General features: G+C 40.1%; 2 protein-coding genes across 7 annotated transcripts; one reads left to right on the top strand and one right to left on the bottom strand.

Annotated features, from left to right (window-relative positions):
* Positions 1 to 678: 678 nt before the first annotated feature.
* zgc:112496 (uncharacterized protein LOC541336 homolog) lies at positions 679 to 6557 on the bottom strand. Of its 5 annotated transcripts, none has more exons than XM_036591064.1 (6): positions 6258 to 6557; positions 4477 to 4617; positions 4221 to 4314; positions 3236 to 3395; positions 2750 to 2902; positions 679 to 1274 (listed from the first exon to the last, which is right to left on the bottom strand). In XM_036591064.1, the coding sequence occupies exons 2-6, from the start codon at positions 4614 to 4616 to the stop codon at positions 1084 to 1086; spliced, it is 738 nt and encodes a 245-aa protein (XP_036446957.1). In that variant the 5' UTR covers position 4617; positions 6258 to 6557; the 3' UTR covers positions 679 to 1083. The 5 variants fall into 5 exon arrangements, with proteins under 5 accessions (XP_036446957.1, XP_036446984.1, XP_036446975.1 ...); XM_036591091.1 differs by lacking the exon at positions 6258 to 6557 and adding an exon at positions 6151 to 6174; XM_036591082.1 differs by lacking the exon at positions 6258 to 6557 and adding an exon at positions 5964 to 6142.
* A 22-nt stretch (positions 6558 to 6579) lies between these two features.
* wdr24 (WD repeat domain 24) lies at positions 6580 to 21868 on the top strand. Of its 2 annotated transcripts, XM_036591020.1 has the most exons (13): positions 6580 to 6785; positions 7902 to 8122; positions 8482 to 8616; positions 9176 to 9283; positions 10167 to 10527; positions 12103 to 12280; positions 12751 to 13426; positions 14433 to 14542; positions 14639 to 14736; positions 15185 to 15289; positions 15432 to 15766; positions 18354 to 18538; positions 20644 to 21868. In XM_036591020.1, the coding sequence occupies exons 4-13, from the start codon at positions 9182 to 9184 to the stop codon at positions 20810 to 20812; spliced, it is 2319 nt and encodes a 772-aa protein (XP_036446913.1). In that variant the 5' UTR covers positions 6580 to 6785; positions 7902 to 8122; positions 8482 to 8616; positions 9176 to 9181; the 3' UTR covers positions 20813 to 21868. The 2 variants fall into 2 exon arrangements, with proteins under 2 accessions (XP_036446913.1, XP_036446905.1); XM_036591012.1 differs by lacking the exon at positions 7902 to 8122.
* The last annotated feature ends 13 nt before the right edge of the window (positions 21869 to 21881 follow it).

Raw genomic sequence — 21881 nt, 5'->3', positions numbered from 1 at the left:
CTCAGAAGCTCAGAAGAATCAAATCACGGCCAATAACTGCCCGTCCTCCTCAGCTGTGACTGGACCTCCCGCCTCACAGCGGAATCCAACTCCAACAGTGCTGCAGTCGTCAGTTCCGACACGCATGTTGCTATGAGGTCATCACTGTGCTCCGCTGGGGTCGTCTATGTTCTGCGGCCATAATCATAGTCCTCACGAGTTTGTAGTCCACTTAAAGACTTTGAAATGGTGCCAAAAAACGGGACCTGATGACTCGTTTTGGTAAAGAAAAAAAAAAAACAACAAAATGCTGTTTACAACCTAGAGCTTTGGAACAAAAAATGTATCGCTAGGTTATTATTTTTCTCTGCTTCAGAAAAAAAAAGATGTAAATATCGGTAGTTTATATCGAATTCTTCATTATCAATTTCATGATGTACTTTTTAAATGTCCGAAGCTGAGGCATTTTCTATTGTTCTTTTTTTTTTTGTACCGTTTTTCATTGTATCTGCTTTCATTTCCCAGCTGTAAGGAATAAACCAAGCTGTGAACAGTCCTCTATGCTCAGCTCAGAATGTCTGTTGGCCAAAAACTCATGGTAAATCACACATACACAAACACTGTGTTCTTCCATGAAGCTTCACAGGAGCAGAGTGACATTTCACACTTCTGGGTTCTGTAAAAACTTTCTTCCTTTATTTAACTTTTTCAACTCTTGAACAAGAAAATAGCTTGAAAGCTTTTAACATGAAAGCATGAACATGCAAATCTGTACTAACTCGTAGTCCGCAAAGAACTCTGTTTTCACTTGGGTATAAATCAGACAGTACGTGCTGCCCACTCTCTCATGGACAGGGGGCATCTATTGGTGGTGCAGAACAAGTCGTTTCAGTGGATCCTCAAGACGCGCTCAAGTTCTCAAACCGAGAAATAAACATCTCTGTCCCTCAAAAACAGGGGTTTTATTTTACAAAGTAAAACTTATTAGGCATACAAAACAAACTGAAACCCATGAACCCTTTGGTTGATGTTATCTGGCTAACTGAGAAACTCTTTCACAAAGAATCCAACATCAAAACAAAGGTAAAGTCACGTCTTCTTGGGCTAGTGTGTCTTCTGTCTTTTCGATGGCTGCTCATTCGTTTCCTTTCTCTTCCCTGGCTTTTCTTTGGTCTCATGTGTGGCATCATTCAGAGAAAACTCCTTCAGCAGCGAGGGCTGAATCTGACTGGCCACAGCCCATGCCCATAAGCACAGCTCCACCTTATGAGGTGTCCAGTCCTCTTCACTGTCCACTGAAAGACAAGCCAGTCAATAACAGAAATAGGTACCAAATTCATACAGTCTAGGAACTACCAGAAACCTGAACCTTCCAGTTGGGAAAATGGGAAAAAAAAATCAACACTCTGAGTAATAATTACTAGGAAACTCCACAGAGTATTCAAAATTTCAGAATAATTAAATGGTTAAGATGTAAGCAATTTGTTTCAGTGTGAACAAAATTGTTCACAGTGGTGGTGACAGGAACCAGACATCTGAAGAGACTAAACTTCTAAAAACTACATCACAAAGTTATTACATGAATCATTTTGAATACGCTGCTTTATGTCGGAGACGTTTACATGCACTTTATAATCTGATAACTGCAGAAAATCAGATTTTGTCAGTAACTCATTCAGCGCATTTACAGGTACTTTGGTAATCAGATAATGCCAATAATCGGATTTCTGCTTTGCAACCCGCCACTAAAATACAGAATAAGAGGTGACGTAAATGCGACATAAAACTGTCATCATGCTGCAGCTTTTAACATCGAGTCACTTTACCAGAAAATATGAATATACATCAACTGGAATTGGTTGGTCCAAGTGTTTTGTAGCTGTGTTAAACACTTTCCTGTTTCCAGGACAGCGCTCTGTTTTCGCACATGCGCAGACTGAGAAAAATGAAAGAAATCAGAGTCAGGGTATACATGCATTGAAAAACTCAATTACTGAGCTAAAATTCAGCGCTCTTAATCCCGTCTAAGAAATCTTAGGTTGCTGTTTACATGACCACTTAAATAAACAGATAACTGCCAAAATCGGTTATATTATTGATGTGCATGAAAATGCACTCAATGTTTTACAGTAGCTTTGAGATAAGGTTTTGGCCTAAAACATATTGTTTTAAATCCATTCAGGGTGTGGTAAAGGAAAATAATACCCCCCAAAAATTTACATACATTACATAGAAAAATTCAGAAGATGTGTAGGTTCACTAGTCGTTTTGAACAGTTAATATCACCACCACTGTAAAGAAATCCTAGTTGTTAATTGTCTCTATAATGCACCATTTCATACCAAATCACTTTGAATGACTTTTTATGCCAAAACACTGAAAAATCAGGAATTCCCATTGAAATCTGAAGTTATATTTGATCTGATTTGCCACCTGGCTTTCTCATCGAATGAGAAAGCAAGCCTCCTAATTTATCTCCATTGGTTTTTCTACCCTTGGGACATATCTTCAGTTTACCAACTATCAGGGCTTGGACCCTTATCTCGGCATGGCCGCATTAATGCAGCTTGAACTCCAGCTTGAAAGCCCATTCTGTGGTGGATACGGTGGCAAAAGAAGCATAAGAAAAACATACTTTAAAAACTGTCTGTTTTCCTAAAACAATAATAAATTTAACCTTAAGGTTGTTATAACTTGCACACAATGAGTGGGTCTAATTTGCACCTAAACAATGTCTGAAAAGATGAACTGGTATAGGGTAGATGGTTACCTTTGTTGAGTTGTTGTGTTTTGTGCAGTATTTTCTGTAAGAAGAGGGAGTAGTGCTTGGCTGTGTACTGAACTGGTCTCAGCTCGGCTATGCTTTCCACTGCCTCATCAGCCATGAAGGCAGCTTCACCAGGGGCTCCTGCTGCTAATACCGCTGCAAAGGTGGGAGTTAACATTGTACGATGTACAAAACCAGTGTCAGAAACCACATAAGCAAGTCTCTTTGAGATTACTTAACAACTGTATGTAGTTTTAAGCAGTTGTAGGCATATAGATTGCACAACAGTGACTGGTGAGGTGTAAGCGTCTATTAGCCATTGTTAGCGATATTAGCTTTGTAGACCCGGTGCAAACCTAAGGAAGCAAACTTCAGATACCGAACACTTCATTTCCTTCTCAACTACTTTTGGGATAAGAGGAAAATTGTGTAAATTTGAATTTTCATTTAACTATTGCTTTATATGTGTACAAGTGCATTTAAAGTTACCTGATGCTGTAGCAGGTCCGAGTCCTTTGAGGGTGCTTAATTCTGCGATTGCTGATTGGACATTGGGAAGGAGACTGAAAGCCTTCTTGGTGCAACTAAGCACCGCCTCCTCACTGTTAGAGCCAACCAGCTGCTGCAACCGGGGCCGGAACCTCCCCCTCTGGGTGGTGGATTCAAACATAAGTCACTTCAAGATCATTCCATATCAGATTACCATATCAGAGGTACTTCTGTCACCATCATGACACAATCACACACTTTGGAGTTACAGCATCAGAGGGATACAGGATCTTCATTGTGTGTGTGTGTTATCTGGGGCTGGAGTATCTTTTTGATACTTCACTGCATACAGTTATATCTTGCCAAGTAAAATCATCTTAAATCTCGTTCAAATATCTAATCTTTCTTATTTTGAGATTTCTGTAACAATATTTTAAGATTAATGAGGTCATTTCTAGACATTCTTTACTTTAAGTAATTTGTCTTATTTTATTAGCAGATGAATTACCTGCAGTATTTCTTAACAGTTTTTTGTCAATAGATTACGACACCTTCACTAGATAAAACAAGTAAAAGAATATCTACAAATAAGTTAAATAATGTAATATTTTTACATTTTCAAAATAAGAAATATTAGATATCACTTAAATATATTTCAGTCATTTATCATTTATTGCAGTGCTTTGTTTCGCTTACAAAACAAAAGTGTGTGTGGCTTAAACCAGAAATGAGTTCAAGTTGCTGGAAGTGGGTGTAAGTGGGGATGTTAATAACAAGCATGTTCGTGTAATTTAGAGAGCCAGTCTAGCTTCTGGAACGAGCATTCTTATTGGCTGACAGATGGATGATAAGATAGATTACTTAGGGACATGGACATGGAGTTTTTCAGTACTTGGCAGTAGTTGAACTAATTCGGTCAGTACCATAAAAGTACTGAACTTTGATATCAAGCCGTATGTGTGTCTAATACTATAAACATACTCACAGTCAGTTTCCACTCCATGAGTTTGACCAGTTCTGGGTGTGTTAGAGAAGGCTCTGTCCGAGCTGAAATGACCACTGGCAGCTCCTCTTGATACCTGGACAGTCAAATAGGTTTTTGTTAGATGTGCTGTGCCTTGTCTACAATGTGTTTAGTGGCAATTTGGGCATTATAACTGGCTGTACTAAGCACACTGTTGAGCAGAGTCTGAGAGACTGTACAGAGCTGTACATGTGATTGATGCAGCTGTCTGTTATACCATTTCTCTAGTGCCAACAGCTTCCCTGAAGTCTTCCTTTTCCCAGCAGACTTCACTTCCACCACAGCCCAGTACTTCCCATAAATCCATCTCCACACAGCTGGGTCTTCACAGCTGTACAGACGCTCAGCCCCAGACATGCTGACAGACAGACAGTCACAGAGAGAAAGAAAATACGAGTGAAAGTATGAATGTGGGTAACTGTAAAGTGACTTCAGTGGTGGATAGTGCGTTTTACTTAAACGGCTTAATCTGATTATTTCAAGAATCGTTATGCCTTCCAGGGACTGACTCTCATTGCATTCACTTGGAATTAGGCAATATCCAGGGAATTAGAGAGTATCCAACTAGTTCCTGGGGTGGGTAGAGGAGCACAACACCATGCTCAAGTAAAAGTCTTGTTACTTTAGTAAAATAATGACTCAGGCAGAAGTAAAGTAGGTAGCATAAATGCATCAAGTCCAGAAACTCCCTGCAGAACAGCAGTGAAACTTGCATCCAGCATCTATCAGGGGATAAATGTGAAGGACTATTTCCCAACTAACTTTAATGTTTGAGTACTAAAGGTTGAAAATACACAGAAAATGACAAATCCATCAGAGCATAAACATAAATGTGATTAGTTACTGCCTCTACCTGCTGATTATTTTGTTAAGGCCTAGCCAAGTCTATATCAAATGTACTGGACTTAACTGTGTCTGAACTGTTACTGAATACACGTTGTTCTCTGCCCCTAGTGATGAATAATCACAACCCGGGGTGTAGAGAAAGTAAAAATAGGCTGGGAGATATTTGAGTACATGCACAGATGGTCTTGCTCCACCCCTTTGTTACAAATGCTGTTTGAATCCAAAAAAAGGAGTGAGTTCCATTTCATTCCTGTTTATCCTGCCTTCATCCACTTTCCCTCACATCTCAGAGGAGAGTATCGCTCACGTCACGAGTGGTCACTTGTAGGACAGGGGAAAGGGCATGTCGGGGTGTGGACTCTTCAACAGATCACTTACGAAAAAACTACAAAACAACATCAGCAAAATTATCTTACAATAAGTTGTTAACTAGCTAGCAGTGGTATGTCAGCTGGTTTGACTTTTTTTCTTTCTTTAAATATTAAATATTTTATTGCACCTGCATACATTTAACAGCTTTGTCCATGTTTTGAAAATTGCATCACCTCGAAAAGCCTTCTAGTCTGTGTGGCCGCTTAAGTCCGCAGAGGTGATAACTTGACTTATTGACTCGAGCCCTCAACAGGCCTTTACAGACTCTCACATACTTCACTTCACACTAGTCAAACTGAGCGGACGAGGGCGCGTCAAAAACTGGAATGAACCTACACCCTGCCCTGTTTAACTAATATTAGGGTACATGTGTACTGGCAGCGATAAAAATGCCTCTGTTCATTTCGAGTTTAGAAAAACGGTAGTTTGAGACTAACTAGTGTTAACTAGACACTGTTAGGATATAAGAAATACTTTACGCAAAACCTGTGCAGTCCTGACGAGACGCGCAGTTCTGCTCTGTTTTGAAGATTATCAGGTCGTCTTCAGGTGATTAGTTCAGTACAACAAATTTAGGTTTAATCCCAAAAGGGATTGTGAAGAACTGGCTGAAACTAAAAATATTATAGAAACTGCATCTCCAAAGACCTATAGTGAAAAAGAGCGAACCTACTTAACCCATCGTTTACGTCGCAAACTGTGCAGCAAAAATAAGCTACAAACGGTAACTTAACGTACATTCACGTTAACCAGAATTGACTTTTAGTCGGTACTACATACCTGAACCGGCTTATATTTACTGAAATAAAAGTAATTATTAACCGTTCAGTATTATTAGCTTGTATAAGTTATTCAATTAATGGTTATGTTTTACGTTCTGAAAGAATGTTTTGGTTGATGCTCAAAAAAAGCGGACTTTTAGCAAGGCGGAAGTGAGAACCCAACATCCGGTTCCCCCTTTCGGCATGTTTGTTTTGAAAGGGTTAGTTATAAGAAGTATTGCTATTATCATTATTAATATTACTGTTACAGACATGAACAAAACCAAATTAGCGACCACAGTTAGGCACAGCTCCCGCTGAACTGGACCGCGTTTCAGAGAGCAGAGAGAGGGAGCGCGCGTGCAGGGTCTCCGAGTCAGCTGTGTTTTCTCCTCTCAGCTTTTCTAACGTTACTCTTTAACGCGCTGAGTACAGCGCTTTATCCTCTGGACAGCAAACTGCGCCGACTGCAGACACTTTATACACAAATATTTCTTTTAAATGCTGACCAAGAAGAGATTTAGCGGCCCGTGGACCTGTATGTAAGGTATGTGTTGATACAATACTTTTACTTAAAGGGGAACTCAACTAACTTTCCTAGATTTCTGAATAATTAAGTGTAAGATGTAAACATAGGCATTTGGAGTGGTTTGGTTTGAAATACTCCGTTCTAGAAATAACTTGCCGAGTTAGAATTATTCACAGTGGTGGTGATGGGAACCAGACGTCTGAAGAGTTTAAAGCCTCTAAAACAGTGGTCTCCAATTCTGGTCCTGGAGAGTTGCCGTCCTGTAGGGTTTAGGTCTGTATACAATAAGCTGCCCCACCCTTACTTAACTGATACACCTGATCCAGCCGATTGCAGGTGTGGCAGATTGTGTTTGGAACTAGGCTCTACAGGACCACGGTTTGAGACCACTGTTCTAAAAGCTCTCTCACAAAAGGTTATTGCATGAAATGGCTATGAATACTCAGCGTGTTGTCTGGGTCATTGTTTTATGGTAGTTTTGTGATGAAAGTTTTGGCCTAAAACATATTTTGAACAGTTTATTTTTAATTGATTCCCAGTGTGGGGATACATGCAGGGTGTTGTAAGGCACAATAGTCACCAAAGAAAACAGTTTTCCAGATTTTCCACTATGTAACCATCATCGTATAACCACCACTGTAAATATATCTGAGTCGGCAAGTTTCTCTGCAGTGAACCATTTCACACCAAATCACTCTCAATTACTTTGTTTACATCCCAACCACTGATTTATGTAGAGATTTTGAAAAATCAGTGGAATTCCCCTCTAAGGTCTGCATAAATGAAGTAACTGCTTAAGTCTTAAATTTAAAACTTTTTTATAGTTCTATGTAATAATTCCATTTTTTCTCTAACTGCTGCCCATATAGTGAAGCTCCTGTCCTGGTCTGATTGGGTTCCTTTTAATGTTAGAGCCTTTACTGGCTGACGTGTTTATGTTTGGTTCCTCTGTTCATTTAGAGAAAGAGAAGCTGTACATACAGATAAAGCACTTTACGTATTGGTACAGACAAATCATTTCATTCTGCCCCGCTAAAAATCCTCCAGAATAATGGCAACAATAAAATATCCAATGCTGCAAAGAGAACATAAACATAAAAAAAAACATATTTTACTTCTTACATTTTCTTTTAGACCTGGAGTACCCATTCCTGCTCCTGCAGGGTTCAGGTGCAACACACCTGCCTGTATCATTCAGATTCTCCTGAAGGTCTTCATTACCTGGATCGGATGTGTTAAATTAGGGCTGGAGCCAAACTCTGCAGGGTGGTAGATCTCCAGGATTGGGCACCTCTGATTTAATCTGAGTACTTGTTACAGAAAGGCCAGGGGATTTTCCTCTTTTTCTCTTGCCAGTCAGTTGAGTTCCCATTCATTTGAATTATTATTTTAATTAAAACATCCAATCAAATTTATAACCATGCAATTGTGAACTGAGAAAAGAGTAGATTACTTTTCTCACAAATACAGAGTACTTGAGTAGAAGTAAACACATCATTTCAAAACAGAAAAGTACAAGTCATCAAAATTGTACATATGAACTCATAACTGATTGTGAAGAGTGACAGTATTAGCTTATAAAGTCCTTCTTGAGTTGAATCAGGTGTAAAAACATCAACCTGGAAAACATGAAAAACAGGAAATCATGAAACTGCAACCTAGGTGGATTACAAGACCAGAGACACTGTACTGATCACCTTTCTCATATATTTAGAGAGCTGCCTCTGTTGGACAGTATCTATGGACTTGTTTTCCCAGAAGGCCTGCGTGTGGGGCAAATGAAGAAGCTTGGACTAGAAATTGGGCTGCCGTGCAAGGTTTCTCAGCAAAGTGGGTTTTGATCTGACATGTGAGTAACTGACCCAATTGCAGCCCCTGATCTCCATACACAGTTTCAGGGTATTCAGAGCTTTGAACATCTACAATCTTTAATTCATTAGGAATGATGTCCACCTTGGCTTGCTGCATTGTGTAAGATTGCCATCCAGATATTATGCAGTTGATGCCCTGCAAGAGTACAAGTAGATACATTTATCAGCCCGTTCTGATATTTTTCAGTTAATTACAGCTTAATTACTGCATCCTCTGTGCTATATCTCCTCATGCCCAACAGTGGGATTACTCTCAGTGACATTGCAATAATATGTATAGTTAGAGTTATATAGTTCTATAGGTAGAGTTATTTCTTATATGGAGTTATTCCAAGTTTACTGACCTGTGGTTTGCTCCCTGTGTTCAAAACATGGCCTACTGAGGGGGTATAAAGAGGATCAGAAAAGAACTTGATGTTGACAGTGAGCTATAAATAATGTCCTGTATTTCCTCCTTTCAGTCAGGAGATGAATTGTAAGGTTGTCCTACCTATTCTATTGCTTTTCTTATTCTCCCTTCTTCTCTCTCTTTGTCAGGCTGAGATGGAGAAGATGGCCTGTGTTAGCACTGTCAGCGGCCGAACCATGTTCTGCCACCTGGATGCTCCGGCCAATGCCATCAGTGTGTGCCGGGATGCTACGCAGGTGCAACTGCCCCATCCCTTTTTTCCCCTCTCCACAGTTGTTTCTTCTAACCTAAAGAGATTAAAGAGGAATTTCACGAATTTAAAAAATGTCTGGATAATTAACTATTTAACATGTAAACAAAGTCATTCAGAGTGGTTTGATGTGAAATGTACCATTCTAAAGAGTCAAAATTGATCACAGTGGTGGTGATAGGGACCAGACATCTAATGCCTCTCAAAACTACCTCAGAAGGTAGACGTCTGAGGCCTCTAAAAACTACCTCATAGGAAGCAGACACCCGACGCCTCTATAAACTACCTCACAGAAACCAGATGTCTGATGCCTCTAAAAACTACCTCACAAGAAGCAGATGTGTAACGTCCCTAAAAGCTACCTCACAGGAAGCTATTACATGGTTGAGGCATTGTTTTGCGATAGTTTTGAGAGAAGACTTTGACCTAAAATGTATTTTTTAAAGTCCATTCACGGCAGAGAGGTACATGCAAGGTGTTGTAAGGCAGAATAGCCCTCACTATTACCTTATCGCTTCCCTCTATTTAACAATTATCAACAGTAAATAACAGAGTAAATAAAATGTCGCTTTGGTCATCGCAAACCCTGATTCTTATCATCACCATTGTGAAGAAATCCAAGACTGCATGTTTCCCTAAAGTGTGCCATTTCACATCAGGCCACTCTGAATGACTTTGGTTGAATTATGCAGAAATTTTGAAAAATCATTGTAATTCCCCTTTAACGTATGTCTTGGCCACACATTCTGACCTTAATTTGGTGTTCATTTCAGGTCTGAGAATGTCAACAGAATGTACCTTGCAGAGTAGACGCAGAGAAAGCTTTCTCACCAGTTTCTCTGTCGTCCCTTTTCTTTCTCTCCTTCCAGGTGGTGGTGGCCGGGCGGAACATCTTCAAGATCTATGCGATGGAGGAAGATGGTTTTGTGGAGCGTCTGAACCTGCGTGTGGGCCGCAAGCCCTCGCTGAACTTCAGCTGTGCCGACGTGATGTGGCACCAAATGGAGGAGAACCTGCTGGCCACAGCAGCCACCAACGGCGCGGTGGTGACGTGGAACCTGGCTCGGCCGTGCCGCAACAAGCAGGAGCACCTGTTCACAGAGCACAAACGCACAGTCAACAAGGTGTGCTTCCACCCCACTGAGGTGCACATGCTCCTGTCTGGATCACAGGATGGCTTCATGAAATGCTTCGACCTGCGCAAGAAAGAGAGCGTCAGCACCTTCTCTGGTACACATACATACACATGATTACGACCTTTAAATTCATATGTGGGGCTTTCGACGCAGTTGTTTAAGTATCAGCACTACGTTAGAGATATCAAGTTTGATCCCTTGCGATGTCACAGCCATCCATGGAAGAGCATCCAAGAGAGCATAATTGGCCTCAATCTGTCTGAGTGGGTTGTCTGCCAACATCACTCCTCAGTTCCTAGCCAGTGCGGGGGTTTGTTAGCTGGTGTATTAGAATTGGCACTTAGCGTTCTCCTGTGAACGCATTGAGGTGTCCAGTGACATAGTGGCAGTTCGAAAAGATGTGGTTCCTGACTTTACGTGCCTGTAAGAAAAACTAGTCAAAGAGTAGAAAATGTCCATGACTAAACTGTTGGGAAAATTGGGTAAAAATAAACTAATAGTAATAAAGTGCTGACAAACTGCCATGTGCAGAAGCCTCAGTGCAGGTGGCAGAGTCAGGCTGTTACAAAACCTTTTTGACAAGACCATTAAATCCATGTGGAACTGATACATTGTATGTCCAAATGTTTGTAGACACCTGCTCATCCAGTGTTAAATCAAGGGTATTAATAGAGAGTTTCCCTACTTTTGTTGTAGTAACAGACTCTTCTCTTCTGGAAAGACTATATGTTGTAATATTTCTGTGAGGATTTGATTGCATTCAGTACAAGAGCGTTGTTGAAGTCAGGTACTGATGTTGGTTGATTAAATTTAGGTCACAAACTCCACTCCTGCTCCAAAGCATCCCATACTGTTGACAATGCTTTTCTATAGAGGTGTGTATGTGTGTGTGTGTAAAATTGAATACCTGTATCGCCAATGGGTGCACCTTCAATTAGCTGAACTCACTAATTAGAGGGGATGTCTGGATAATTTTTTGACACATGTGTATGTACAGTGTCTGATAGGGTGATCTAAGATTACGCCCAGGATGCCTACATTATCTCACTTTGACATTGTTCAGGAAGTTCATTCACCTTCTACCATTTTTACCATTGTAGATTAGTATTACTTACTTACATGCTTACAAATAAACATGCATGTTTGTTTGTTATATCTACTGTACATGCTTTTTTTTACATATTTTATAATTTTTTTTAAAGCCTAACCCACATACTTTACATGTGTTGCATTTTTCTGCATGCTGCAGTGTTTTTCTGTTATACATAAATAACTCATACTGATCCATGTTTGGCTGAAAGTAAAGCTTGGCTACGAGTACTGTAAAAACTGGCTAGCATGCACTTAAGTAAGCAAATGTTATACACAGTAACTGTGGATGTCTTTGGGTTATGTTCCTTTGGATGTCTTCTTAAAAAAAAAAAAAAATAATCGACAGAAATGCAGCATTATGTTTAAGCTTAATAAACATTAATGATGTGTCACATTGCACACAGCACTCTGTCTACTACTCTAATAGTCCCAAGGTTGACAGCCACTGATCTACATAAGAACTGTCTGTTTTATAGGTTTTGGAATGTTTTAGTGGGAACATAAAATGCTGCCCAGCTACAAGTACACTGCTGCACCTTTAGATTAACTTGCAGTTTGTGTGTATATGTTTCTCCAGGTCAGTCGGAGAGTGTTCGAGACGTGCAGTTCAGCATGAAGGATTATTTCACATTTGCTGCGTCATTTGAGAATGGAAATGTACAGCTGTGGGACATTCGCAGACCCGACCGCTACGAGAGGATGTTCACTGCACACACAGGGCCGGTGTTCTGCTGCGACTGGCACCCTGAGGACAGGTGGGTGGATTTATGTGAATGCATGTTTGTTTGTTGGCAGCCTTTCATCACACAAAAAAAGCTAAAATCTTTAACAACTGATCATAAATAATCTTAAATTTAACTGGCCCCTGGCGTTTGTTCATTATAAAAAAATATATTTTAAACTAAAACCTTTATATCCCTTACTGGAGTATTGTTGCAGTTATACTATTTAGATATTATCATGTTATCACATAATTAATATAATGGTTTTTTTTTTCTTTCTGCAAAACAAGACTTATGCACAGTCATGGTCAAATCATGATAGATTATCTCCTCTTGTAATTACAAACACATGGTATCAGTTGAAATCTACACTTTCACTCATTACATTTGTTTCAAAGCAGTGAAAGAATGTAGATGTAATATAAAGAATGTAAAGATACAACATGATGTTTTTTTAATTGACAATAATGCATCCTCTAAAGTCTATATATCTGTCTTTCTAGGGGATGGCTGGCAACCGGTGGCCGTGACAAGATGGTGAAGGTGTGGGACATGACAACCAACCGAGCTAAAGAGATCTATTGCGTGCAGACCATCGCCTCGGTGGCAAGGGTGAAGTGGCGTCCGGAGCGGCGCTGGCATCTAGCCACCTGCTCCATGATGGTGGACCACAACATCTACGTTTGGGACGTCCGGCGCCCCTTCATCCCCTTTGCCACCTTCGAGGAGCACAAGGATGTCACCACTGGCATCGTGTGGCGCCACCAGCATGACCCCTACGTGCTGCTGTCCGGCTCCAAGGACAGTACGCTCTACCAGCATATGTTCAAGGATGCCAGCCGGCCCGTGGACCGGGCCAACCCTGAGGGCCTCTGCTTTGGACTGTTTGGAGACCTGGCCTTCGCTGCCAAGGAGAGCCTGATGACTGGTGAGGCCGGACGTAAGCCGTACCAAGCTGGCGACCGCCGCTACCCCATCTTCTTCTTCAAGAAGCCGGATGTGACGGAACAGTTTGCGCAGGTTGCCAGTGCGCTGAGCGTGTTTGAGTCTGAGGCGGACGGCAGCAGCAGGATGGACTGGTTCATCAAGACAGCCTGCAGGTACCTGCTGAGCGGAAAACCCTTCGCCGAGCTCTGTGACCACAACGCTAAAGTCGCCAAGGAGCTGAACAGACCACAGGTGTGCATGTTTGTCGACTAGGGGAATAAATCTCTGACCTCAAAGTGTGATTCACGTACAGTTCTACAGTGAACAGTTCAGTGCCTCGTGAAAGCTCGGTTTTCACCGAAATTCAGTTTGACTATTTAGCTACAATTCAGGGTTCATTTACATTTTTAGTTGGTTTTGACTAAAGCAGAAAATAATACACTGTTGCAATTCAGTTGTGATTCACTTAGCGTTCGCTCGGAATGTTTAACATCAAACCCAAAAACATATGGTAATAATATCACAACGGATAACTGATTTTGAGACAGTTACTGGAATAATATCCAACCAATTCCCTAAATCAAGGTGTACTCTAGCCCAGCTGAGCTTATGGGTTAGCAGTTAGCCACAAGAAGCTGACCATTACTGTAGTTTTTAGTCAACACAAAGCTGAAGTGAAATCACTATAATGCATGATTTTAGAAAATAACGGAAAACTCTTGTATTAACTTATAATTGATGTGTGCAATCATATGTGTATATCAGGTGATTTGTTATGCTTACAGTGTGCCTCAGCTTAGACTGATGAGATAATGGTTCATTCTTATTTTGGGCTGTGTAGATGTCTTTGGTTTGTTTTGCGTTCATATTTCAAACTAACTGCACCAGAATTTTGAAGTTTGGAAGGTCCTCCTCCTGAGGTCTCAACCCACTAATTTGGTGTGCACCAGGTTTGTGTGGCAGTTTTCACATTTGTTCTAACAAACTGTACTAACAGACGATCACACCAGGGTTTGTTTTAATCTAAACAAATCTGCCTCAGGATGATTTTTAAAAATACAAACTGGGGAGAGGATTTATGTAGCAGTGGAGTAAAGACAATAAAAACAGAACACAAATATATTAACTTTAGAGCATAGTCTGAGAGGATATATGAAGGTTGAAGGGAGAGTATTTGACTACTGCTATAGATTTGTGTGTGTGTGTGTGTGTGTGTGTGTGTGTGTGCGCGTGCGTGCACGCGTGTGCGCATTCTTAGGTCTCAACCACATGGACCATGCTGCGGATCATGTTTTCTGATCCAGGAAACCCAGCCCCACCAGCCAATCACAACATGAGTAAACTGGGCAACATCCCCCTCATGAACAGGTACAGCTGATCTGCACCTCCATCCACAGCACCAGCTTCTGTAGGCATGTATAAAGAAATGCAGTTTGAGTAACAAGTATGAGTTTTGTGTTGTAGTTTTAATTTGAAGGAGATGAGTTCTGCTCTGAATGAGAGAAGCAAAGAGAACCGGCAGGACAACCTGCACAACCTGGAGACGAACCTCAACAACGATGGTGAGAGCACACATAAACAGAGGTTTACTGGTCACCACTGAATGCTTTCCCACGAGGAAGAAAACATCATAGTGAGGATTCCTTCACTGCTAACATATGTAGCATTATTTAAGATCAGAGTCAGATTAGAGCTGTTGTAGTGCAGTAGGAAAAGTGAAAGAAATTACCACTCATCTCATTCTTTGTTTCTTTTATTTTTCTTTTTCTTTTTTCTCACTTTTTCTTTCTTGCCTCCTTTCTTTCTTTCTTTCTGTTGCCTTTTCTTTTTATTCTTTCTTTTGTCTTGTCATTTATCTTTTTTTATACTTTTATCTTTTTTTCCTTTGTTTTCTTTTTGTCTTCTATTCATTCTTTCTTCCTTTGAGCATTTAATCATTTCAACATTTTCATCCTTCTCTTTTATCTTTCTTTGTTCTTCATTTCTCTCTTTCTTTCATTCTTTCGGTAGAGAATGAAGAAACAGAAGGCAGCGATGGTCAGGCTGAGTATCTGTTTGGTGATGCTGAGCTGGACGATGATGACCTTTACAGCGTGGAGCATGAAAACCAAGCAGGTCAGACACACACACACACACACACACACACACACACACACACAGTCACACTTCACAAACATCTACAAACACATCCAAAAACTACACAAATATAGACATGCTCACCTCACCCTACACACTGTGATCCCACCCCACTCCACAGAAGAGGCAGAGTTTTCTCTCCCTCAGGAGGCTTTCCCACTGAGGCATGAGATCGTGGACCACCCGTCTGCTCCTGAGCCTCCAGCCGAGAAGCCAGAGTCTCCGCAGGTGAGCGGCAGTGAGGCAGAGAGCTTCTGCCTGACGCCCATGGAATCCATCAGCCTGATCTCCGTCTCCCAGCTGCTCTACCAGCCGCAGCTGCCTCCCAGCTTCTTCTGCCCCGTCGTCAGGGAGATGCTGGACTACTACGCTGAGCAGGGAGATGTGCAGATGGCCGTGTCTGTCCTTATTGTGCTTGGAGATCGCATCCGTAAGGACATCGACGAGCTCACACAGGTCAGACTAACAACCAGTTTGTGCTGTGTGCTTGTGTGTGTCAGTTGGTGTGTGTACTTCAGTGTTAAAGCTGCAGTATGTACAATTTTTTGTTACAATCGAAAGAACTACTTACAGCAGTCAAAAACATACTTAAACAGAAAAAGCATGTTTAACTGTAGAGTTATGGTCAAATGTAGCTTTGGTTAAACTTTGGCTGTACATGGTTAAACTTTCATGAAACTAACTGCATGTCGTAAGCCAGGAATGTCCAATCTTATCCGCAAAGGGTCGGTGTGGGTGCAGGTTTTCATTCCAACCAAGAAGAGCCCACCTGATTCCACTTGGTTAACCAGTCAGTCTCAGTCTTTAAACAGCTCATCATGAAAGCTCCTGCTTTGTTGCAATGATAACAGCCACAGTGGCCCTTTATGGATAAGACTGGACATCTCTGTCATAAGCAGAGATGGTAAATTCAGGTCCAGAAAGTAAAAATCCTCCCCAGCAATTTGGTCCAGGCAGTTGGAACAAAATCCTGGAGAGGATTTTTGCTTTCTGGACTCAAATTTAACACCTCTGATTGTAATTTTTGTTCAACTTGACAATTACTCAAAGCAATTCAAAAATTAAGTTGCATGCAACACATTCAGCTGCTCCTCTAGGTGACCAGACTATTTATGTATGTATGTATGTATGTATGTATGTATGTATGTATGTATTTATTTATTTATTTATTTTCAATTGCTGTCGTTTCTGACTCCTGGTGACTGTATGGATAGCGTTTCTCCAGAATATCCTGTCTTTTTTGGGTTTTCAGGCTTCTGAATGGCTGGTTCATGCTTACTCTCTATTATATCTATCCATCTTGTTGCCAGTTGTCCTCTTCCTCTTTTACCTTCAGCTCTTCCAAGCATAATGGTCTTTTCCAATGATTTGGTTCTTCTTGGAATATGTCCAAAATGAAAGCTTCAGTTTGCTTATCTGGGCTTCAAGTGAGAAGAGGCTTGATTGGGTCTAGGATCCATTCGTTTGTTTTTTTTTTGCTGTCCAAGATGCTCTTAAAAGTCTTTGCCAACACCAAAGTTCAAAGGCATCTATGTTTTCCTGTTTAGCCTGTTTATTGTCCAGATTTCACATCCATGAAGAGCCATAGAGAAGACTATAGCCTGGACAATTCTCATCTTTGTTTGTAGAGACAAACTGCTATATTTGAAGATTTTCAAGCTCATTGTTCTGCCGAGTGCCAATCTGTGTCATATTTCTTGAGTGCTGGATCCTCAGTTATAGACGATTGATCCACCATTTGCACATCATCTCCATCGATGGAAAAGTTAGCAGTCCTTCCTGTTGTCAGAACCCTAGTCTTCTTCATATTTAGTTGAAGTCCCATCTTAGGTTTCAGGTCTTCCAGATTCTCCGCTATGAGTGTTATATCATCTGCATATCAAAGGTTATTGATTTTTCTTCCACCAATCCTGAATCCTTGATCATCCTCTTCCAGTCCTTTTTTTCTCTTCATATATTTCCTGCATATAGATTGACCATGTATGGTGATAGTGTGCAGCCTTGTCTAACTTACCAATGTAGAACCAGTCTGTTTGTCCATTTTCTGTCCTGACTGTGGCTTGTTGATCAGTGTAGAGATTCCTCATTAGAACAGTGAGATGCTCTGGAAATCCTGTTTTCCTGAGGACATTCCATAATTTTACATGGTCAACACAGTCGAAGGCTTTGCTGTAGTCAGCGAAACACGTTAACTTCAGGCTTTTTCAATGATCCAGCATACATTTGCAAAAATACACACGTCTGGCAGTTCTCTTTCGATGCAAGGCTCTAGTGGGCATTGAATTATCTTAAGAATAAAGCTTAAGCGGGAAATTGTGCGATAGTTTGCATACTCTTTCTCGTGTCCTTGATCTTTTGTGTAGCCGACATCAACAAAAGTGTCTTGGCAGTTGACATCTTTATTGTAGAGGTCTTTGATGTATTCCTTCCACCTTTTTTGATTTTTATTTCATCTGTTATTTTAGAAGTCAACGATTTGTTTGTTTTTTTTCTCAACAGCACTTGGAGCTTGCATTAAGTAGTTTGTGATCTGTTCCACAATCAGAACCAGGCCATGTCATCTCTTTGTGCCAAGAATGTAGTCTGTTTGGTTTCGGTGAACTCCATCTGATAATGTCCAGGTGTACAGATGTCATTTTGGTTGCTTGAAAAATGTATTAGTTAGTAACTAAAAAAACTCATTGTACTCGCAGAAATTGATTAGCCGCTCTTCTGCTTCATTCCTTTTTAAGCGCTAAGTAAACCATCTTCTGTTTTATTTTCTTGTCATTTAATTTCCAGTGAAATCAGTAGTTTCGAAGTATGTCATTTGATGTGATCACATGATGTTATTGTGTTTTGATTTGCTGTTTCACAAAGTTGATAGGCTTTCAGCTGAATTTCAAATGAGTTGCAGGACAATTTAGTTTCATGCAAGTCCCAAGCAACTAAAGTTTGTTAAAGTACTTGTAGCAGCTATACATGTGACATGCATTATAAACAGATGATGTCGATAAGGATGCAAACATGGCGACACAGGTGTGTGTATTTGTGTGTTTTATAGGAACACTGGTACATGTCCTACATTGATCTGCTGCAGCGTTTTGAACTGTGGAACGTCAGTAACGAAGTGATCAAACTGAGCACCTGTAGCGCCATCACCTGCCTGAACCAGGCCTCTACCACACTGCACATCAACTGCAGCAACTGCAAACGACCTATGAGCAACAAGGGCTGGATCTGCGATAGGTACAACTCCCACACATACAGTCTTATCTACCTGTATCAGGATCTCTCAGCAGTGAGGTGACGGTTGTTATTGCACCAAAGAAGGTGCTTTGGGTGAAAGGAGTCAGAAAAATGTCTAGTAGTAAATGAATAAAAAGTGTGTTATAGATGTAAACAAAGACATTTAGAGTGTTTTAATGTGAAATGGTTCATTTTGTAGAGAAACTTACCAACTCTGATTTCTTCACAGCAGTGGTGATAGGGACCCAGGATTGCAATGTTGACAACACAAATTTATACATTTAATTTACCATCTAAAACAACCAGCAACCAACACCTACATGCATCTTTATAGTTTTCATATGTAAAGCTGATGAAAATCTGAAAAAAAAAAAAAAAATTCTTTGGGGACTGTTTTGCCTCACAACATCCTACATGTACCTCTCTACGATGTATGAATGTATTAAAAAAATCATAAAATAATGTCTCAGACATCAAGCAATGTATTCATAACTATTTAATGTAATAAATTCCATGATGGAGCTTTTAGGGGCATCACTCCTTCTGTTATGGTCCGAAACAAACTGATCCATTTCAGATTTTAAAAATACAGGGACAGTTTTTACCAGCTTACAGCACAAAACAGTTTGAATTTATTTTTTTAATGAAAAACAAGTGAATTATTATAAGTAAACCATGATCTGTAAGGAGGTAACGTTTATGGAGAAAAACATTGTTTAACTACTGTCGGATGGTTAAACATACATCAGGTCAGTTTGTCCCAAGAACATTATTGCTGTTCCTTACAGTTGAACATAACAGGAGGGTTAAAGTGGGAAACTCCACCAATATTTAAAAAATATTACATAATTAAGTGGTTGAGATGTAAACAAAGTCATTAAGAGTGGTTCGGTGTGAAATGCTCTGTCCTAGTGAAACTCAGAATTGTCGGAATTGTTCACAGTGTTGGTTATAGGAAACAGTTGTATGAAGCATTTAATGCCTCTGAAAGCTCCATCAGAAGAAAGTTATTACCTGGAAATGGTTAGACATATGCTGCTTGATGCCTGACACATAGTTTTATGATAGTTTTGTGACAAAGTTTTGGCTTAAAATGTATTTTAATCCATTCATTTTAATCCATTCATGGCAGAGGGGTACATGTACAGGGTGTTGTAATGCAAAATAGTCCCCAAAGAAAACAATTTTTTTCAGCTTTATGACTGTTTTACCATCATCAGCATTACATATAAAAACTCAGAAGACATGTATAAGTTCACTGGTGGTATTTGTGTTGTGGACATTGTGACTCCTGGCTCCTATCACCACCACTGTAAAGTAATCAGAGTGTGTTGGTTTCTTTACAATGAGCCACTTTACATCAAACCAGTCGTTCAGAGTGTTTATATCAAGGACCGAAAAACACTCCAGACATCTGGTTTCTATCAGATCCATTCTGAACAGTTCTGATTTGTTGAGTTTCTCTAGAATGGCATGTTTCATGTCAAACCATTTAGAATGACTTTGTTTACATCTTAACAATTTAATTATGCAGACATTTTGAGTAATCAGGAGAACGCTCCTTTAAAATTCTGATATTCTGACCAAACATTAGAAAAGTGTGTGAAATTCCCCTTTAAAAGCACTTGTTGGTTTGAGTACATAAACAAACCTAAAATAAATTACAGCTTAATATATCTGATTTTGGAATTCATTCTCTACATCAATGTAAGAGTTAAGTGTTTAATCCAGTAAATATCTGGGTAATTCAGCATGAAAGGAAGATCAACACTGAACATGAGAACATACAACATAGCCTGACATTCATCACACTGTGTTTATCACAAATAGAAAAAAAAACTATTGTGCATTATGTTGGTTGATTTTAGGAGCACAAGGTCACCTATGTCACTGAATAAAACTAATTATGTCTAAGTAGTGTGCATGATTTGATTTACAAGTATAATAAAATGTCAGTGTAGTGTTGGTCTGTTTGAATTGAGTATCGAATTGTTTACCGTGTGGTAATGAAAAGGCATTGAACTCTTGGTGGATTGTGCATCACTAGCCTCCACCTTCTTTTCATTCCTTATAATGGTGTCTGTGTGTGTGTGTCTCTCTTACAGGTGTCACCAGTGTGCGAGTGTGTGTGCAGTGTGTCATCACGTGGTGAAGGGCTTGTTTGTGTGGTGTCAGGGCTGCAGTCATGGAGGCCATCTGGAACATGTGATGGAGTGGCTCAAAAGCTCCAACCACTGTCCTGCAGGCTGCGGACACTTGTGTGAATACACCTGACACACACATACACACTCCATCTCTGTCTCACAAGCACAGACACACACTTAAAGGTTTGGCAGCATCATGAAATAGTGAAGAGCTGTGTGTCTGCGTGCGTTATGAGGAATGTACAATTCCATGCAAAAGTCAGTGAACACCTTTCATTTTTTTAAATTTTCAGACAAAAAGGCCATTATGTACCAAATTACAGATTTTTTTTGTGTCAGTAATGACACTGAACAGAAGACAGCATGGATTTAAAAACGACTGGCCACAGACAACATTGAATTAAAAGAAAATTGCTTCTCCCAGCACATTCAATGATGTGAAGGGCTGGACTGATGTGGTCAGTCCATTATTCTGAAAACACCAGCAGCTTCTTTGTGGGATTTGCAAATCTTTTTTTTTTTAAAACTATTTCCTTTTCTCACTAACAGCTTCTTATCAGCTACACATCCTTTCAGATGGACAGAAACACCTGTGGACTTTTCAGATCTGAAGCAAAAATGGAGCTTGATTTTTCTCCTCTCTCTCAAAGATGAAAGTGCTGTTTAGCTGATGGTGAAAATTTAGGTGGTCTATTTTTAATTATTTTTTTCATAGACTTTCTCCTTTCATATGCAAGTGGATTATCCTACATCTAATCTCCTTAGAAATATCTCCTGAAAAACATTAGTGCTTTGTACTTAATGGCCATTTTAAGTGGAAATTAAATAAATGAAGGGTAGCTTCTGTAGTAGTACTGCATGACGCTAAGGCAGTGTAAACAAACGGTGATGATGAACAGTAAGGCACCTTCAGCTACACACCCATTCTGACAACACCAGCTCATCAGAGGCAACCATGTAGTGTTTCTGTGAGAGCTGCCTTCTACGAATGGACTTTATTTATGTAAAGCTTAAATGTGCTGCATTGTTCCCAGAAATGTGCAGCTGTGGAAATCGTATTTATTTTCAGTGTAAATATTTTTAGTTCAGTAATCTGCGTCCCTGCAGTGCGTGTCTGGCAGTTCCTTTCAGCCGTTGCTAATACACAAAGTGCAGCTTACTAACAATAAATGTATTTCTTTCTTCATCTGTCTCCAGCG

The sequence above is a fragment of the Colossoma macropomum genome, unplaced genomic scaffold, assembly GCF_904425465.1.
Source record: "Colossoma macropomum unplaced genomic scaffold, Colossoma_macropomum, whole genome shotgun sequence".
Lineage (NCBI taxonomy): Eukaryota > Metazoa > Chordata > Actinopteri > Characiformes > Serrasalmidae > Colossoma > Colossoma macropomum.
Note: the sequence above shows the minus strand (reverse complement) of the source record. Positions and strands in the feature narration are given on the sequence as shown.